This window comes from Rattus rattus, chromosome 3 (assembly GCF_011064425.1).
Source record: "Rattus rattus isolate New Zealand chromosome 3, Rrattus_CSIRO_v1, whole genome shotgun sequence".
In the NCBI taxonomy this organism is placed as follows: domain Eukaryota; kingdom Metazoa; phylum Chordata; class Mammalia; order Rodentia; family Muridae; genus Rattus; species Rattus rattus.
Genome location: NC_046156.1, coordinates 205,160,553 through 205,182,101, shown reverse-complemented (window position 1 = coordinate 205,182,101; position 21,549 = coordinate 205,160,553). Strand labels below are relative to the sequence as shown.

The 21,549-nt window shown below is 41.0% G+C and overlaps 1 protein-coding gene across 1 annotated transcript in view; it reads right to left on the bottom strand.

The window, feature by feature from the left end:
- The window catches only part of Atg10 (autophagy related 10), a 124,527-nt gene extending 104,590 nt beyond the window's left edge, over positions 1–19,937 (bottom strand). Inside the window, exons 1-3 of the mRNA XM_032897052.1 lie at positions 19,907–19,937; positions 18,140–18,273; positions 13,379–13,517 (exon numbers count right to left, since the gene is read on the bottom strand). Of these exons, the coding sequence (XP_032752943.1) occupies positions 13,379–13,517; positions 18,140–18,273; positions 19,907–19,937 (304 nt within the window). The remainder of the gene's footprint in view (positions 1–13,378; positions 13,518–18,139; positions 18,274–19,906) is intronic.
- Positions 19,938–21,549: the final 1,612 nt, after the last annotated feature.

Genomic DNA, 21,549 nt, shown 5'->3' with positions numbered 1-21,549 from the left:
AGAATACAGGGTTCAAATGGCAATAGTCGACTTAAACAAAACAAAACAAACAAACAAACAAACAACAAAAAAAAACCAACCACAGTTAAAACCAAGCTCAAAACAAATAAAAAGAGTACAATTGTACTTATCTCAAAAATGCACATTATTAAAATGAGTAAGGATTTGTATGGTTTTAGAGCCAGAGGGGACGGATGACTCCAAGAAAAGAGTGTCTTCCAGACAGAGCAGGCTGGGTACACACAGGAACTCAGAGATCATAGCACAACGCACAGGGTCTGCACAGGTCTAAGCCAGATGGGTTCTCAGTGTGAGAGGGTGAAGTGGAGATGCTCACCCATCCATACCAAGACTCTATCTCCAACTGACAGCTGCTTGCAAAGAAAAAATTAGTATCTTCCCATAGTGCCTTACTGGGGATTCAAATTGCACTTAAGACTCCACACCCAGCAGGATGGCCAACACACAATGAGGTCAACAGTGTTTCTATGACTTTTCCCCTTGTCTTATATTGCTTTGTTTGGGCATTCTTTTTTTTTCTTTTAAAGATTTATTTATTTATTCTATATAAGTTCACTGTAGCTGTCTTCGGACACATCAGAAAAGGGCATCAGATCTCATTACAGATGGTTGTGAGCCACCATGTGGTTGCTGGGATTTGAACTCAGGACCTCTAGAAGGGCAGTCAGTGCTCTTAACCGCTGGGCCATCTCTCCAGCCCTGTTTGGGCATTCTTTTACCTTACTGATATTTTGCTTGTATATTATGATTCTCAATTTTGTGTTTTCAAGGTTTAGTTTTGTATGTGTGTTTTTCGTGTTTTTTGTGTTTTTTTAATTTTTTTAACCTGTCTGTTTTCAGAAGAGAGAGAAAAAGAAGGTATAGAGTTGGATGAGCAGGAGGTAGGAGGATCTGGAAGGGGATGGTTGAAGAGAAACCATAATGAGAACTTGTATGAATTTTCAATAAAAGCAAAAAAGAAAGATAAAAGAATTTCTATGGTTTTAGCTTTTGTAGCTTTTAAAAAAGGAAGTAAGTACTGTGTTCCTAGTGTTCAGGCTCTTTGAGGCTCAATGAAACCAATGATTAGCAACAATGTGTTTATCTCTATCCTTGATATTAATTTCACTCACAAATTAGAGCATGGCTGTATTTCACCAGTATAGCTCATGCTTAGCACGTATGAGGCCCAAGGCTCTAACCTCAGAAGACAACCCCCCAACACTGATAAATTACCATGTGTTTTCTCTATTTCTCACGTAGTGAGGAAAGACCAGAAACCCAACAGTCATTCCATAGCGGTCTCTTTCTCAGCCATCAATCTCACAATAAAAACTATGGTCTGTCCCAACATTCTAAATTTCCCTACAGTACATGCTTGCTCTTCCATTTATGTTACTCAGGGACTTAAGTTCAAACTTCCACAATGGCCTTTGTTAGTCCTGCAAGCTCTAGTGCTGGGTGTCCACTCTTATAGAACTATATGTATTTTGTGTCGAACTGTACACTCTACTGTTCTTCTCCTCACAGGGTAAAATCCAAGCATAGAGGCACTGCAGCCCCGTCCAACTGGCCTATCTGCACCACTGTCTTTCTTCCCTAGGAACGAGGTCTTACTGAAGGCAGTGAATCCACACATCACATTCATAGCAACCAGCGAACCTTTTGCTCTCCCGGGCTTTTTTCATAATAAACATCTCTGAGGTTACCCGCTTACGCACCTCTTCATTTCCTGCCTTTCCCAACCGTGGAGATGTACAGATGTGGATCTTGGTCATTCTTATTCCTGAATGGACCCTGTCATCTGAACCAGGGTCTGACACTGCAAGTCATCAATAAAGAGGTCTTAACTCCATAGTAGAAGTCAGAGTTTCTATACTTTTCATACTCAGTATAAATGTTTCCCACGCTAAGTAAAAGCCATCTCTGCACCTTGACTGTTTACCTGATGCTGTACTCATGCTACCCTGTAACTCATATTTACTTAAGTGTCACATTGCTGTTGGTCATTTAAAACCTCACAAGCTTTGAAACAGTACCTGACACAAAGGAGTCCCAAGGAGGCCACACCAATTTTTCTTCTTTTCAATTATTTTCTTTTGATAAATTTCCTAGAACGGAATTACTAAGTCAAAATGAAAAATAACTTTTAATTCAACACAGAAGAACTAGTATCTCACCCCTTAATTTTCTCCTTGGGGTAATGAGATAAGAGGTTAATTTTAGAAATAGATATTTATATTATGTGGCACCTACTATATCCCCAGCTTTTGTGATACATCAGCTGGCCAAGTGATGTTTTCGTGGAAGTTATACTACAGCCAGAGAGCAAGAACGTGACGGTCCATAAAGAAAATCATATGGGACGTTAAGAGGTGATGTATACTGTGGCAGAAAGACAAAGGAGGCTGCAGGGGGACAGCTGACAGGCGGGGTCAGACCTTTCTGAGCAGGTGAGCTAGTGTGATGCCTGGCAGAAGGGGAGAAGGTTCTGGGGACAGGGGAGAGGGAAGCCCTGGCAGACCTAAGAAGTAGCAGGTTGAGCGATCTCTTAGCTCCTGTGGGGGTCACAGAAGATATAAAAGACAGATTTATGAAGGTGAAATTCACATACATCCAACTCTCCTGTTTAAAATCAACAGTAATCTCAGGGTTCTGTGAGCATCACCTCGGGTTTGCAATACTCGGAACCACCAACTTATCAGCTGTTCCTCGCATCCCCTAACCTGCCTGCCTCTAGAAAACCACTGTTAAACATACACATATGTGACCAGCTGGCTCTTTTGTGAACTGTTTTATAAGTTTTCCATATCATAGCATGTACTGGTCTCTCATTCTTTTTTTTTACAGCCAAGTTGTATTTATTGATTACAAGGTACATTGTGCTTATCCACTCACCACTTGATGGGCATTTGGTATTTTTCTTTTCCATTTATTGGCTACTATAAATAATGACTCATATACAAGTTTGTATGTGCCCTGTGTTTTTCTTTTCTCTGGAGCAAACTGGCCAGTGAGATTGCACTTGATGAGCTCTGGGTTCAGTGAGAGCTGACAAGCAACATCAACCTATGGCATTCACATACGTGTCCCCACACACATGAACACACACACACAAGCTTGTATACCCACACATATGAGCGCGCGCGCACGCACACACACACACACACACACACAAAGAGGCTTGTATACACACACATGTGAATATGCTCATGCACACAGGCATGTGTACCCACACATGAACACGCACACACATATAAACATTATAAACAAACAAAATTGCAAAAACAAATAACACTGCTCTTTTGTGCACATTCTCTTTATCTCTCTCTCCCTCTCTCCCTCCCCCCGCTGTGTGTGTGTGTGTGTGTGTGTGTGTGTGTGTGTGTGTGTGTGTGTATACGCATGTGTAACTTGGCTAGTTCTCAAGGGCCACTGCAAAGCCTCTTAGCGTCCCTAGATGTCTCCTACTTGGCATCCTCTGCTAGATCATAGCAGGCCTGATATGACTATAAAGATTAGAATTTAAGCATTTTAAACAAACATGCCAGGTCTTAAATATTTAAAAGACCACTTCTCTTCAAAATAGTCACTAAGGGAGGCTAAATGATTCAAGTAATGCTACAAGAGCTGTCAGTGGAATTGTTCGTTGGAACCACATTCAGAGCCAGACAAGGAAAACAAATACTTTGTGTCACAATGGTACTTTGTTAAAATAAGAATTTTTTCCATTTCAAGTTCTGGACTCCATGATGCCATCATCCTCATCATCATCATCATCATCATCATCATCATCATCATCATTAATTATCATTATTATTAACTTGTTCACTTACATAATTATTCATTATTCTGTACGTGTGTTCATGTGTAGGCCATACTATGCACACACCATGGTGTGTGTAGGGGTAAAGGCCAGAGGATAACTTACTGAGTCAGCTCTCTCCCTTAACCATGTAGGCTGTGGGAGTCAAACTCAGATTGAACAGCAAACATCTTTCTTTATCCATTAAGACATCTTACTCTTGCTGAACCCATACTTAGATCATAAAAATAATAATTTTAAAGGTATTCATCTTCTTTTTCATGTTGGGCCACAAATGATTTTATTGACACAAACTAAATTCCTCTTTAATGAGTAACCATCTGCCAATTTGTAATAAAAAGGACTGGAGGGGGGGGAATCAAGCCTATACTTTGATTTTCCTCTGAAATTTTGTGAATGTCTCCAGCTTCTGCTTATTGCCCACTCTCTAAAAAGTACAGGGACATAACAACTTCATCTCTTTGACAATATGACCTACATAAGATATGTGTTCTCTCCCTTAAGTCTTTAGGGCTGATCTGCCTAGCCATAGCTTATCCCGTCATGATTGAAGACACGCTAGAATTGGATTTTGTTGCCTTTCATACAATTTGGTCAACAATGACCAAATCAGCAGCCCTTCAAACCTTAGCATACACTGTGGGCACATGACAGGTATTCAAATATGATTCTGATTCTAATTATTTCAAATTGAACTGGAGTCTTTAGAAATTCCATTGAGCCACTGAACTGAGACAACCAACTATGTTAAAAATCTCACCATACCAACAGAGCTTAAGCAGTATGAAAGCAAAGTATCTGGTGCACGGATAGATGTTTCTGAAAACTGAAAAGCAGCATTTTAACTTAAAAATGTGACTGTAAGTAAGCCCTTGGCTAAGTGTATTAAACATATTATTTTGTGTCAATGTACTCAGGTCAAAGGATTTCCAGTCAAGAACTTCAAGCCATGTTAAGAAGATACATTGTGTACCACTCCTCACCAGATATGAAATACTCGGTGATTTTTTTATATCTAGAAATCACAATAATTACATCAAGGGGGACGTGGAGTAAAATTTCTAAAAACCTGAAAAGCCGAAATAGAAGACAAAGTAACTTCAGAAGAAACCTATAAACACTATAATAGAGGTCATTTATTTACTAAGTGTTTACTGAGTGCCCACTGCGTGCTGGTATTAGCTGGGCTGATAACACACATCTATGCTAAAGCAGTAGAAAAGGAACAAGAGACATTGGACAAAAAAATTGGAATAATTAAAAAAGTGCAATCTTTAGTAATGTCCAGCATCACTTGACATTTTCACATAAAATCTCTCGAATGAATAATAACATACATGTCAAGTAAACTATATATCGCTCAAAATATGCAGCTTCCTAAATTAAATTCCTTAATAGTAGTAGTTTTTGTGAGTCCAATAATACCCTGAGGTATTTCCCTAGCACTATCTAACTCTAGTGTAAGCCACACACTATAAAAAGCCACAGAGTAAAAAATAAAAAATAAAGAATAAAAAGATAACTCCTAAAAGTGATTAGAAGGAATATAAATTATGCACAGTAAGTTTAACAGAAACATCCTAGATGTGGTCATTAGAAATAAAGAAGAAACCAGAGTGGATTTTTCATAACGAGATATGCCATTGTTTAGCAGACTGGCCTTCCACGGAGCTTTGAAGGACATAAAAATTCATGTCATACTCCACAGGGAGGCAGACAATGCTCCACCAAAGGAGAAAATTCATTTTTGCTTCAGTGAGAAAATTACACTGTGCTATGGAATGAGTGTAATTGTTCATGTATGGTCACATCAGCTACTTGCCTAGCAAATTCTGTCATTTTTCACTTATTCCTATAAACACTTAATACTTAGTATCTTTATTAATCGAAGACATCTATGTAAAAAGCATAAAAACATAGCTCATGGCAACTTCATCCACCTGTACCACCAATTAATTCGTTTATTTCATGGTTTTGCATTTTCTGTCAATCACTGGAGTGGTAACATTGAGAAATGAGAACAGGTATGGAGTTTGAGTCTGCGGTTTCCACGCACCCTGAATGAGTCATCAGGATCCCTGAAAGCACTGTTCTATCACTGTGCGTGAAGATTAGTAAAACATTGTATCTTCCTTCTGTCTTGTGAGGACCAGGACACACAGCACGACCGACATGACATACGGTGCCAAATCCAGGTTCAGGAAATGTTGAGAATCCTCAAAAATCTATGCAATGACATTGGCATGGTCTAACTTTTGCTTTCACGTGACAAAGGACAGAGGCCCACACCTTCCCCGAGTTCGCAGAAAGGAGCAAATAAGAAGCGAGTCTCCAGAGCTTGCATTTTCTGCTGCCACACTGTGTGCACCCAAGCACAGCAACTCTCTGTAAGCTGTGTTTGTGCTGCTGCTGCTGCCACTAGTGGTCTTGACCAATACTGGCTCAACTCCGGGTACCTGAAGCCTTCATCTTACTAGACCTGCCCTCCCCTTCCTCCACCACAGTGTCTGTGAACTCCATGCCCTCCCAAGGCTTTGTGATCACCCTGGTCCAAGTCACCCCATCACCCTCCATGTTGGTATCACGTTTTCCCTCTTGTGGCCCTGAGCATACTCTACTTCTCACCAGTGGATTTCAGCCTGATTTATTTTCTTTGGGCTGTTAGCTCCCCCAAGGGCATCATTCATTTCTGGTTTCCTTTATCCATCTCTATATTCTAAAAACATCTTCATACCACATTATGGCCAATATTTCAGAGCTAAGGATAGATGAGGACAGAGTTCAGCATTACTTCTAGGGAAATAGGCCCAGTTCTTACTAAAGACAAGGGCAATGATCATAGTTTTAAAATTCACTGAATAAATGCTTTGTATTTACATAAAACATCTTATGGGAATCCATATAGGCAGATATAGTAGATGTCTGAATCCTCAGTATACAAGCATATTTCCAAAATTATGAACCAAGTGGAAGGCCAATCTCTCCTCACCACTGAAGCCAAAGGGCTTCACTTTGCAATCACTACTGGGGCCCCACTATCTTCACTTGGTTCTGTCATCCATTTCCAAGTCCTATTCTGCTTTTCCTGGTCATTTCCCATTATTTTCTTCTTACTGATAGAGCATGTTTAAAGGGCTTTAGTGGCTTCATAAATCTGAACTGTTGAAAATATTTACTTTCAGTTTCTATGTATGACTGTTTGCTTGCATGTATGTATGTATACCTACTATGTGTGGGACCGGCATCCAAAAGGCAAGAAGAGGAGGGCATTGGATTCCCTGGAACTGTAGCTACAAACAGTTGTGAGCCAACGTGTAGGTGCTAGGAAACCAAGTCAGATACTTAAGTATCGAGCCATCTTTGTAGCCTAGCAGACCCATTTTGTTTTTAAATGATCTGTCTAATAATAGAAAAATAGGCCAAGGAGCTGAGGCTGGACTTAAACTCTGATCCTTTTGCCTCCCTTTCCAAGTCCAGCCCTGGGGTTGCAACCATGTGCCACGGTGCAATGCGAGGCTTTGGGTTCCGGTGCTTTTATAAACATTTCACAGTGCCACTGCTGCTGCGTGCTGGTTGTTTCGTTTTGGTGTGGAGTAGAAGAGGATTTCCTCTACTGGGAAGAACAGATACTCACATGCCCCAGAAGCTATAATGCAGCCGCTCACAGGTGAGAATGTGGGCTCCTCCCTGAGCAGCCCCTTCCACGCAGTATGACGCATGCGTGGTCTTAGGCGCTATTCCAAGTGGCTCAGTTAACTCTGCCATATCGCTTTCCCCTTGGTGTGTATAATTAATAAACTTGGGGGTTTTTCTTTCTATTACTATCATGTTCTATAACATGCCCTACCGTCCCCTAAGTCCTCAGAGGACTGTAAATATTTACAAGGCTCAACATTCCTTCATTCTTTTTTTAAAAAAATATTTATTTATTTATTATATATAAGTACACTGTAGCTCTCTTCAGACACACCAGAAGAGGGCATCAGATCCCATTATAGATGGTTGTGAGCCACCTTGTGGTTGCTGGGATTTGAACTCAGGACCTCGGGAAGAGCAGTCAGTGCTCTTAACCGCTGAGCCATCTCTCCAGCCCCCACTCCTTCATTCTTGCTAACTTTTCTCTATAATTTTGACTTTTCAGTTTGTCCATCTTTGTATTAGCTAACTCACATTTTCATTATTTTTCATAGCATTCACCGTTTTCTCCTCACATCCAATTTCAATCCCTAGACTCTGTTTTTTTTTTTTTTTTTTTTTTTTTGGTTCTTTTTTTCGGAGCTGGGGACCGAACCCAGGGCCTTGCGCTTCCTAGGCAAGCGCTCTACCACTGAGCTAAATCCCCAACCCCTAGACTCTGTTTTTGATTCACCAAATTCTTGTTCTAGTTTGCTGATGGGACTTTTGCTAGACTTGCTCCTGCTTACATACAGTACAAATTAATGAGCTTTCCTAAAGGTTGTTACAATCAGATGAGATTCTAAGTTAAATTATCTGTCAATTTATTTTCCATTTTCTGCTTATTGTGATAATTAACTGAAATAGTTTCTGCTTGAGACTCATCCATTTTTTTTCTCTCTACTAAATAACTCCTTTTCAACGGGAGGATTTTTATCCTGGAAATACAAAATACATTCTTTCCAGCTCATCATTTATAGAAGGTCACTATTTTAAGATTTTCATAATGCTGACAACAACCGGAGTGTCACATTCCTGTCTGTCACTTTGCTCTCAGCCTCAGTTATTCATCTGTCTTTTTGTTCCATGATTTCTAGGAAATGCAATTCAGTTCATTTTCTCATTTTGTTATATCTCAACTCCTTCCTACCCATTACCTCATCAATAATCTGACCCACATTTATCTTTTCAACCATTTCTTCTCTTAAGGGGACACCCCGAAACCACACTGCTCTGTACTGATAGCCAAGCATGCCTTCTCTACTCTGTCCCCAGAGCTGGGCACATACCCCTCACTGTCCCTGAGGTCCTTGAGATAGAACTACAAATCCTTGACTTCTATTTCTCCACTCCCTGTGACTCACATCTTTTTTCTTCCTTTAAGTCTCCTCTGTGTACTTCAAACCAAAGGCTTCCTCATGCTCCGGACCCAAGCAATGTTCCTCCTCCTTCACCTTGCTGACTTGTGCACTTGAATTACACGGTTCGTTGTTCTTTATCTGAACCTTTTCCTTGCTTTGTTTTATCCCACCTTTGAGAGCAAACTGTTGTTTGGCTATTTCTTTCATTCCTCTTCTCTGGGAGCATCTTTTAAGCCCATAACAACTGAACAAATCTTTCACAGGAAGTATCTGGGGTGCATTTTAAGTTCTATATCCTTGCTTTCTGGGCCAATAAGACAGACTTCAGTTGCAGAATGGGAGAAATGTTTCCGTCCCTATTCTAAAGCGGCCCTTCTGACTAATTAAGGAAATATGTCAAAACAGTTCCCAAGAAGAACGCACATGTCAGCCAAAGAATTAAATATTTGAAAATGAGAAGAACCACTTGGTCCATTTCTCAATAAAGATTAAGAACAAAGGGAAAGAGAAAAGGGAAATGGAAGAAATAAGTCAGAATTCAATCTGGAATAAACATAAAAATCTCCAGTTAAGGTGTCAGGACGGGTGTTTAAATCCATGACTCTGGTGAGATCAAGGCCATTCGGTATAAATAGACTCTTTAAACCATGTTTCCAACATTTGCCATTTGCTCCCAGCCAAGTTCATCAAGGAAAAACGGGACATAAATGTCCATGGAACAATAAAAATGATGAGAAGGGGAATCTTTGTCGTGGTACACACAACTGATGCAGAGGGCTTTAAAAGCAGTGGGCGGGCTAAGTGGGAGAGCACACAAGCAGCACACGCAAGGCCTTTGGTCAAACTCCAGCACCACAAAAGTACACGGTAGAAAAAGGAGACGCATCGACACATATGCGATAACACAGACGCTCTGTGGGGATGGACTCACAAATCACAAGGCACTGCTCAAAACCAGACTCATTATGCTTTATATCTGCAGCCTCTCGAAGGAAAGGGCAGCAACCTCTCACTCAGAAACTTGATGATAAATAGAACTACCTTTGCCTTGTCCAAACCAGCCATGGCAAAAGCAGTTAAGAGAACCAGTGCCCTGAGAAGAATTCACTTCTCTTCCGTCTAGGCTATCATTTTGGGAACCAAGTTCCCGATCAGGTATGGTGGTGCACACCATATCTATAAGCAAGCTTTTGGGATGCTGCAGAAGGAGAATTGGGGTTGAGGGCAGCTTAGACGACAGAGATCTTGTCTCAGCAGTAGTAGCAGTAATAGGGAAAATAAAAGAGGAGGTAACATGTTCCTATGGGTCTTATTGACACGAAAGTAAAGGCTACATGAACTTGGCCATCTGCCTTCAAGAATCAAATAAAGAACCATATTTACAGAGCTAGGATAGCTGTTCAGCTAGGCTAGATCCGTGCTTTGGCTGTTCAGGATGTTCCATTTTCCTTAGTTTACTATTTCTACAGTCTCTGAGAAGCAACTGCTTCAACAGTAAAGACACGGAGATAGTGTGGACCTTAGGTCTCCTGGAAAGGACACCATCACTTCTTATAACCTGTCCCAACAGTGAGAACAGTATTACAATATTCAAGTCTTTTGTCTCTATTTAGAAACGCTTAGATATTCTTCACTATTGATTCATCCAGTAAGCATCCGCTGATGCTTGCCTACAGTTGACGCTGTGAATAAAAAAATCAGCACGGTGAGCATGGTGTGTGTGTTAAAATGCCATGCAGCTACCGAACACAGATCCATAATCAATGCTTCTCACTTCGTAGGTAATCAACACTAATATCCTTCACTACTCTTCATACGTTTGAGGGCCATCTGGTAGGGGGCAAATAAAGAGACGCGTCATTAGGCTGCAGTGTGAGGTGATGACATGGTCTGCTGGGACATGATACAGGGCGTGGGAGGAACAAGGGTAGTCAGCATGTCAGCCGAGTCTCAGGCAGAAGCTGGCCTGGCAGACATGAATCATGTACAGGAGCAAAGGGAACTCCAAGCACGGCGGATTTGCATTTCAAGAAACAAAACAGAGTCAGAAGAAATCTCAACCAGTTGATAAGGGGGGTAAGGTCAATTTCAATGGGAACCACCAAACCCTTCCTTTACTTTCCTATTTGTATGTGTGTGTCTAAGTATATGTATATGTGTGTATGTATTATGAATGTATCGAAAAAAAATCCAAAGTTAAGCAGAGAAGTTGATTTTTACTAACAGATGCAAAAGAAACTCTAACTTCTGTCACAGACAAATGAACTATATTTTGCAACAACAACCAAAAAAGGAGGGGGGAGGAAAGAAAGAAAAGACCCTTGGGCAAGAAATTTTACAACCATCCTGTTTCTAGGTCGGATTCTCTTAGAGGGAAACAAAGAAAAACCTGGGCCTGGAATAAGAGGAAGACGTGAGGAATACGTTCACCACATCATTAGATTGGTAACACACGGGCAGTCAGGCTAAGCAGACATCAAAAGAAGGACTGGACCAGGGGGAATACGTGCAAAATTATGACTCATAAATGAAGAATAATGCATTCTTAGAAGGCCCCTGAGTTTAAGTTAGGTAAAAGCAAAATTTAAAAGTACAAGGAATGATCTAGCGAAGAACCACTTTCCATTTTTCTCCACGAGAAAACATTTCAATATTCTTTATGAAAAATGATTCCATATTTTAATGTGCCTAAACAAATACCAAATGAATTCTAGAATAAAAGGAACTAAGGAACCAATTCTATACAAGACAGAACGAGAGGTTTGGAATACATTTCCACATAAAACAAATGACCCCTCTGGTTTTCTTTATCAGTCACAAATGAAGGGTGTCTTAAAATTCTAAAAATAGAACCAGGAGTGCCAGTTGTGCACGTATGTTTTAGGAACTAAAATCGCCATGGAGAACGGCATGCAGGAAGCACACTAATGTCATTATAGTATAATTGGACTTGCAGGAACAATCACTGTGCCGTGCTGTGAGGGGAGCTGTTGGCACGTGCAAAGCGCAGAACCAGTGTGAGCTCATCAGCCAGCCTCGGCGAGACCCACTTCCAGCTAGAAGCAGCCATGTTGAAACACCTCACATCCCTGATGCTGACAGGCTAAAGGGCTTGTTTTGTCTCTGGAAACTCATCCCTGGTGATTAACTGCTTACAGTGAATACTGATCATGTGAGAGAACAGTACTGAAGAACCAGAACAACTGTCCTGTGTCCTCTCCCTGCTGCCGTGGTTCATCTCTGAATCTAGACGATGCTAGGTAGGGCGACTGCAAACTAGAATCCAGGAAAGCGTTCCTCCACCCACCCCCCACTTTTAGTAGAGAGGACAGCGTGCAGGCAAGAAATCCTTTTTAACCTCTGGACTCCAAATCAAATATAATTACAATAAAGCAAATGTTTAAAGGTTAGTAATAATCATATGGATGAGTCTGCAGCGAGAGTTCGAGAGTTAGTAAACTATCGGTGTCCTCAGTCCTCACTCCCAGGTTAAAAATTTACCTGAAATTGTCAGTTCTTAGGAACTGCAACTCAGATTAAAAATCTTCTCACCGGGGAGTCTCTAAGAATTTGCTCTTGTTTTAAATCCTAAGTGCTTGTTAAACTGCTAGCCCCGCAAAACTGGAGACCATTAAACAATATAAAGCGGCGAGTGATTAAACCCACCGAACACACGCTCAAAGCAGCTTAAGCTACTTTTTAATTAAAAATAAAATATCATTGGCGAAATTCAGATGGCTTAGCTATCCGGAAGTTTGTAGTCTGCAAAGGCAGTGCTGCCGAGAAAGGCGTGCACAGAAAGAGACACAAGGTAAGAGGTGGGCTGGGTGGAGCTCTGAGTGCAAGGTACCCTGAAGCTGACCTGATTTAGCCAGTGCATACCCAGCGGCCTCCCTGGTCTCCCCAAGCTGCAGTGTGAGGACACCATGTGGCTGCCACTAAATAAACTTCATTAGCAGAGGCCTCCAAGGAGACAAGGTGTCCACCTTCTTGGCAGGAGAATGAGTTAAATAACAGCACAGCGAGACACTGAGGCATTTGAGATGTGAAGATGGCTAACGGAGGTGTTACTGCTAGTCTTAAGTACGCCTTACGCCAACCAATAAACAGCTCTTGAAATAACCATAAGCTCTTGGTGAAAGAAGCCCAGGAACTTGAGTTAATGGCATTGCTTGAGACAGAAAGACATCTTTACTGCAAAAGTGAGAAGTAAATAAACATTGCAGCTTTAAGTTGTTCCTACTTGTTTAAAGTCAAGAACGGCCAGGTGGCTTAGTCACCTTCAGGCAAGAGGCCAGAAATGCGAAGATCAGATTTAAGGCTGGGATGATATCATTCACTGTGAAGTCTGTTCTTTCTGAAGCATGAGAAGTCTTACTGGTAAAACCTTACCTCACTCACAGCTTTTTATTTTTACCTCTATTTTCTTCCCCCCTCGGGAACGATTTTCCAAATGGGCTCCCTGTCTTATATGTAAATTTTATAAATTCGCTTTCTGTATTAGACATGGTCTTACCTAAAAAGCTTGCCCTAAAGTAAAGAACGGGCACTTGGTAGCTACAGGAGTATAAGACATGATACTCCTGTCTAATCACTTCCGCCGCCGCCACAGGCCCCAGGGCTTCAGAATCATCCACTGGTAGCTCCAAGTTCTCCTGAGGGGACAAAAAGGCAGAGACTAAGCCAACCCGAGTTTGTCAATTAAAACAACAATAAAAACAACAACAACAACAACAGCAACAACAACAACAACAACAACAACACCCGAGTGCAAACGCAGAGAGGGAGAGATAAGCGCTTCTCCCGGCTGAGAGAACAGTGAAGTAAATTCAAGGCTAGGGGGTAAGAAAAAGGGAGTTACCACACAAACACTTAACATTTGAGTCCTAGGTAAACAGTAAAACCAGAAAACATTAGCATCATTAAGTAATTCCAGATTGTTTGGGGGAACAAAGCAGCTCTCAGTAGAGAAACAAGAAGGGGGCTGGGGAGTGGGGTGGGGTACGGGTGGGGGCAGCACCGAGAACTTCTACAGCAGAACTCTGAAGCTTCCACTGTGCGATTTTTAGCAGCAAGAGCTGTGAAAACTAAAATCCGTCCTAACAACTGAACAGAGGCCATGGAATGCCCCTATAGGTTCTATTGCACTTGCCCAAAGATGACTCATTACAATGAACAATGCCCGGTTCCGTTCGGATTAAGTTATTTTGCAAGAGTCTGAGTTTGCTAGGTGTATTTCGGATCCCAAGTAATTCCGATTTTGTTATCTTGTGTATCTTTGGTACAGCTTAACAGTAAATCTTGACTTAGGGTGAGGTCATCAGCATACTACCATGCAGCTAAACAAGGCTGTGTGAGCAGAGATGGCTACAGTCATTCCACTCCCCAAGTACTCCTTCTTCACTGACTGGTTCTTTTGTATCATGCATGGGCAACTCTGAAGGATGTGTCTTCAGTTTAGAAGCAACTGATAGGGCATGTTGAGTCAGGGTTGCCAGGTCCAACCGTGTGCACTTACTTATTTGTGCTGGAGAATTTCTCCTTTGAAATTAAATTAAATTAGTAGGAAGAATGAAGCAAGTGGGCTTGGCTCATTTCAGCTTCTCGTCAAAACAGCAACAGCAACCACGAACAGTCAGAAAGAACTAGAGAAGAGATGGTGAACTTTATCAATATGAAATCCGGTTGCCTGTGGAGATAAGGCGGGAGGGAGCTGCTCTCCGGATCCGTTTCTCCTTCCCTAACTCCCTGCTCACAGTCAGTTCCCTAGGAGACACTACAGTAGACAAGTCACAATGGGAGGTATTTATACAACGGTTGTCACCCAACATCTGTAAACATATCAATTAAATACAAGGAATTAAATAATCAGCGAGAAATCATTCAACTAAATACTCCAGATACAATTAATGCAACAACAAAAGAGAGGCATTCTTTTTCTGTTTATTTAATTTTAGCCGCAGGTCTAGAGATCTGTTGCAATAAATTTTTAACCAAGTTCTTCCTTTTTGGTTCACAACTGGGTTATTTCACATTTATAATTTCTTTTGTTTCTCAACATAATAAAAGAATTGCAACCTGTCATGAGTTGGATCTTAAGTGTCCTCCCAGGGTCATGCGTTAAAGGTTTGGTTGTCATAGATGGTACTCTTTAGTAGAACCCTTAAAAGAGGTAGGCGTTCAACCATGTTTGTTGGGGATATAACTTGATACAGCTTTTTGTCGAGGACAGTTTGTCCGTATTTCTTCAATTTCAAAATAGATCTACTCGCTGATACAGTTAGTGGTTTCACTGTTGGAAATCTGAACCACAGGAAAACGAGAGTATGAGGACACAGAGGCTAGGATCTTCATTGCAGGAGAAATATTACATAATCAACCTAGAACACGTCACAATAAAGACATGTTTTTAAAAAATGCCGGCTATGAGATAGTTCTGCAATGGCATATGGGAAGGCATGAAGACTGCAAGGATATAGCAGAAGACAGCAAACCAATGAGAGTCTGAAGGGCCACACGATATCAGAACATGGTTCGGGGCAGAGGACAGAGAAGAGGTACATATGGGTGTGCCAACAGCTCTGGGAAAGAGGGGGAGGGTGCCCTTGCTTGGTTGACATGGTTACAAACTGAAGGAAAGAAGAACTGCATGTGACACTCTCCCTGCTCATCTACTAATTTTTTAATGACTCGGTGTATCAGTTGACTTTCCAACAGGACAGCAGAGCTGAAGAAAACCATCTTACAAGAGGGAAGAAGTTATTTGCAGTTATTTGACCCCTAGTTTCAGTCCACAGTTGTGTGGCTCTGACAGGACACCATGGTGGAGTGTTCCGTGAGTCCCCCCCCTTCCGTGTCTAATTACTACTGAGCTTTCATTGTGGCTGTTTGATGAGTTCTTGAATTGCAGTTTTTGCTTGAATTTCTGCCTTTCTTTAGTCTTCGCAAAGGCAAACGTCTACCTGTATGTCGATTGCTTTATTCTTTCATGAAGTGTTTGATATTTAGCTTGCTTGCATTTTTTGTAGAATTACTCTTCAGGTATTAGAATATACTCTTTGTATATTAGAAATAATAACTTAGCAATAAATATGTATGTCTACAACCTAGAAAAATATGTGAGATATATATATATATATATATATGTGTGTGTGTGTGTGTGTGTGTGTGTTTTCACACAGTTTTCTTGCAAACTATTTATTGGCCCTTATTACAAAGCTTTTTAATATACAGTCAAATCTGCACATTTTGTGTGTGCAGCTTTTGAGTCTCATACCTTCAATGGAAAGCCTATTACATAACCCAACTTATGTTCAGTAATCATAAATATATTAATTTTCTATAAAGATGAAAGTTGTTAAATTAACATTAGATAGTTAATTATCTAAACTTAACATTTTGCCTATATTTCAAGATTTTTTTTGAGACAGACACTGGCAATACAGCCCAGACTAGACTCTAACTCATGATCCCATTGTCTCAGCTTCCTAAGCAGGAAGATTATGAGCATGCGTCTCCGTGACAAGCTCCCAGAATCCTTTAGTACATCCTTTTCTCTTTGACTTGAAGTATTTCTATGACTATAATTTAAGAGTGTGCAGGTATCTGTATGTTTATAATCTTTAGTTATTTATCATCTCAGACTATCCCTTTTAGTTAGTGTGTGTGTGTGTGTGTGTGTGACATATTTTTCTAGGTTGTAGACATACATATTTATCTCTAAGTTACTATTTCTAATATACAAAGAGTATATTCTAATACACGAAGATTAATTCTACAAAAAATGCAAGCAAGCTAAATATCAAACACTTCACAAAAGAATAAACCAATCAATATACAGGTAGAGGAGTGCACACACACACGTTATATGTGTAGGACAAGTGTCTTCCTCTATTGCCATCCACCTTATTATCTTGAGACAGGGTCTCGATAACCCTGAGTTGTCAGTGAATGTGTGGGCCTGCCTCCATCTATCCCCAAATGCTAAGTTTACAAGTAGCCACATGCCTGCGTTTGTGTGTGATGGAGTTTGGATCCTTGCACTTGTAAAGTGTCTGTGCCCGCAGAGCCACCTCTCCGGCTCCATCACGGAGCAATTTTTCAGAAACATTCTGAGTCTAAGGAAATGAGCTCTTAATGGCTGCAGAAAACCATGGTGATGCATTATCTGAGACAGCCTTACCAGAGAAGGGAAAATTTTTAAAAGAATATCCTGCAGCCTCATTCAAATTAAGAACTCAAGAATGTGTTGGGGGTAAGACACATTTCTGGTCCCACAAAGTTTAAGAAATAAGGGACAAGGAACAAATAGGCCTTGTGGAGAGTCCATTAAAAGCTTCCAGCCAATCGCTGTTCTCGCTGGCAGCTACACGCACTCATACATACGAGAACATTGCATAGCCCCTGCACACACACACACACACACACACACACACACACACACACACACACACACACACACACACGGTCCAGTAAAACTGTGCATTTGGGTAAGAATGGTGTACTGTATCAGAGTCCACATTCCAGTTGTCATAGTTACCATAGTTTTACAAAAAATCACCACTGGGACAAAACACTGCATATGCATATGGGATCTGGCTGATGGCTTAGTAATTACGGCTTCCAGGACCTGGAGGAGCTAGCCACAAATATGGCGGAGCGGTCATGCTATTAACAAGAACCCGATGCGTAGAATTTGTTTAAGATAATTAGGGCAGTAAGTCCAAGCGCAGGGGGGCATGACTAGTCACAAAGTAGTGGGTGTAGGGATTGCTTGACGACTCCTAGCGTGTTCATTTAACTGCTCTATCAACTCTAGTGAACATTTAATCCTCCAAATAAAACTAAGGAAAAATTTTCTGACATTGTGTTACAGTAAACAGGCTCAGAGAATTAACGCTGAGAGGAACTTTAATCTTTGTTTCTCGCCCAATACTCTCAGCTGATGTATACAAACAAGGCCCAGAAATGCAGTTGGCACCAAGGGAGTCAGAAGCAAGGGCTGGCACTGCAGTCACATTTTGTTCTGCCTACAGTTCATCCTCGGAATTGGAACTTTCCCTTCTGGAGGGAGGAGGGGGACTCAGAAGCATCAGTGAACGAGGAGGCTCAGGAGCCGGACCAAAGCTACATGAGTCACAAGGCTCCTCTCCAGGTTATATAAGCAGTACAGATAGCTGGAGGAGAGGAGTCTCCTCGGAGGACCAGGAGTAGGAAGGGTCTAGGGGAGTAAGTTCCAGGGATAAGGCATCTATAGGAAGCCAAGGTAAAGCGGGACTTCCACAGCTTCCGCTTCCGCTGCCCGCGTGCTGCCCACGCGCCTGAAAGTAGTCCCAAACTCATGGTGTGGGACTCCACAGTCTCCAGCACAGAGGTGTGGGCTCTCAGCTCTCTTGAGCCGCTCTTTATGGACTGGAAAGAAGCATGTTTGCTTCAGTTCGGGAAAAGTCACTCAGCCACTACAGTAAGCCACTTCTCAATTATTACTGCACTGGATTTTGGCTGATACTCAAAACATAATAGCATTTTTAGCTTAATGTTTTGCTTTTTTCATTAGGTAGTGTTTTAAATATTTGGATTTACTTAATTTGATATTAAGAGTTATTAGTAAAAGAACTCACAATACATTTATTTTCCTCGAGATGTTACTAATTCATTGAATGAGAAGAAACCTATGCTCAGAAAATTATATTCATTCATGGAGCTAAAAGATTAAGTAGTTACATTAATTATAGAAACCTTGATTTTATTGAATTCAATTAACAATAAGTTGACAGTGATCTCTCATTTAGTAAATCTGATATGAATTAAGCTTAACAACTAAATCCCATTAAGTAGGGATCTTGCTGAAGACACTTTATAGATATTTTATTGAAAGCAAATCCAAATAGAGTGTTGAGCTTTGGAAATGAGATCTGTATCTCTATTTATCCTACAGCGAGAAATAATTACAGGGAGAGAAGGTGCACTCCTATCGTGAACCATCTCTGACTGTTACTGAGCACATATAAGAATGAGCTCTGTTCACAATGGTCCTCAAGGAAAAGACGGTCACCTCAGTCATCTTGGTCTCTCTTAGATTCAAACCTAGTGTCGGTGGCTCAAAATTCATGGCCAGGAGCCAAGGAGGGGGCAGTGGGCCAGAGCTAGTTCCAAGGCCGCTTTTGAGCTGTGTCCGTGTGTACTCATCGAGGGCATCCAATTACAGTAGCAAGCTATGCTATGTAATAAGCCATTTGCTGAGTGTCCTGAACCAACAGCCATGTGGCACTTACCGGGGTTTAGACTGATGAAGCCTTTTGCCCAATGAAAAGGCAGTTATTGAATAAGAAATGTTGTGATTATATTTGATATGAGTTATAAAAATAATCTGTGGGACTTTAAGTCACCGCTCTCATGTTTTCCGTCCTCATCACTTTACTGTGCCATAGTCTTTTTGCTATCTTAATGACTGGGATGATTTTTTTTTCTCATGAACTTTGTAGCTTTTAAGCTAGTGACGATCACACAAACCACTGAGAATGATGTCATTTTCTTAGAAATGCATCTGTTATATGTGGCACATAAGGGGAATGGTGTTCCATGCAACCCAGGTGGCACTGAACCCACAGGGGACATAGATGGTCCACAGACGGCACCGTAGCTATGCCCTTCTTAACCAGCATTATTATCAGAGGAACGACTGATATAAAAGGGGAAAGGGAGTTGGCCACTTTGCTTATGTTTTATGTTGGCATCCTCATCACCAATGTACGTTGGGTTCTCTCCAGTACAAAATTAAGCCCTTTTCTGTGCTGAAGGGCACGCGAGGCAGGAGGGAAGGACTCAGATACCTGGCAGAGTGCATCTGGCAGTTTTCTGCAGTTTTTAGCTACCCCGGGCATGCAGTTCTCAGTCCCTGTTTTCTAAAAACCACAGAGGAGACAGCAACCCTGTTCGTGCCTGGAGCTGGGAAGCAAAAAGGCTGAGTACAGGGTAGACTGTGGAAGGGGCTGTCTATCAGAGTTCATCTCCTGTGACGAGAAGAAATAGGGCTTCACAGTACCTTGCATGTTAAAGGCCATTAGCGCCTCCATCATACCATAGAGCTCACTTTCCTAGAAACAAAGACAAGAGAGCCCATTCAGCCTTTTTAAAGGGCAGATTCTTTTCTTTCTCTCTTTTTTTTTAAAGATTCCTTTATTTATTATATATAAGTACACTGTAGCTGACTTCAGACACACCAGAAGAGGGCATCAGATCCCATTACAGATGGTTGTGAGCCACCATGTGGTTGCTGGGATTTGAACTCAGGACCTCTGGAAGAGCAGTCAGTGCTCTTAACCACTGAGCCATCTCTCCAGATTCTTTTCATTTATGATTTCTACCTATCTAAGTGTAAGGGAATTAGCAGGATGAGACTTCAAAAGTCTGGCATTCCTTGTATAAATAATGACTAACTAAAAGAACAAGGAAGATTTTCAGGTATTTTACATATCGAAAGTCAGTGAGCCGAGTTTCTTCTCAGCTGCCTTTTCCATTCTACGTCAGAAAGCAGCAATGTTAGGATGTATGTGACAATGATGATGTGTATGATGTCATTTGTTCCTTTGCTCTAGGAAGAATTCCACAGCCACCCAACAACTAAGACACTGAGCAAAGACACAAAATCTTTAGCCTCCGAGCCCAAGACTCTGCCTTTCTTCAAAGACATCAGATTCTTAAGAGAACCTGAAGGATAAACAGATGTGCTTCTGGGCTCCACACTCAAACTTTGAATCCAGTGATTCTAGGCTGAGATTTAACATCACTGCCTATTAGTGATGTTCCTGATGATGCTACTGTAGATGGTAATGAACAACTCCAGAAAGCCTTGTCTCATATGTTTACATATTAGTGTAATTGTGGCTTCAAAGCATGAATTGGGTAGTATTCCTTCTTTTCTATTTTGTGGAATAGTTTGAAGAGTATTGGTATTAGGTCTTCTTTGAAGGTCTGATAGAATTCTGCATTAAACCAATATGGTCTTGGGCTTTTCTTGGTTGGGAGACTTTTAATGACCACTTCAATTTCTTTAGGGGTTATAGGACTGTTTAGATGGTTTATCTGATCGTTATTTAACTTTGGTACCTGGTATCTGTCTAGAAAATTGTCCATTTCATCCAGATTTTCCAGATATGTTGAGTATAGGTTTTTGTAGTAGAATCTGATAATTTTTTGAATTTCCTTAGTTTCTGTTGTTATGTCTCCCATTTCATTTCTGATTTTGTTAATGTGGGTACTGTCTCTGTGCCCTCTGGTTAGTCTGGCTAAGGGTTTATCTATCTTGTTGATGTTCTCAAAGAATCAGCTCCTAGTTTTGTGATCTTTTGTATAGTCCTTTTTGTTTCTACTTGGTTGATTTCAGCCCTGAGTTTGATTATTTCCTGCCTTCTACTCCTCCTGGGTGGATTTGCTTCTTTTTGTTCTAGAGCTTTCAGGTGTGCTGTCAGGATGCTAGTGTATGCTCTCTCCAGTTTCTTTTCGGAGGCACTCAGAGCTATGAGTTTTCCTCTTAGCACTTTCATTGTATGCTATAAGTTGGGTATGTTGTGCCTTCATTTTCGTTAAATTCTAAGAAGTCTTTAATTTCTTTCTTTATTTCTTTCTTGACCAAGTCATCACTGAGTAGAGCATTGTTCAGCTTCCATGTGTATGTGGGCTTTCTGT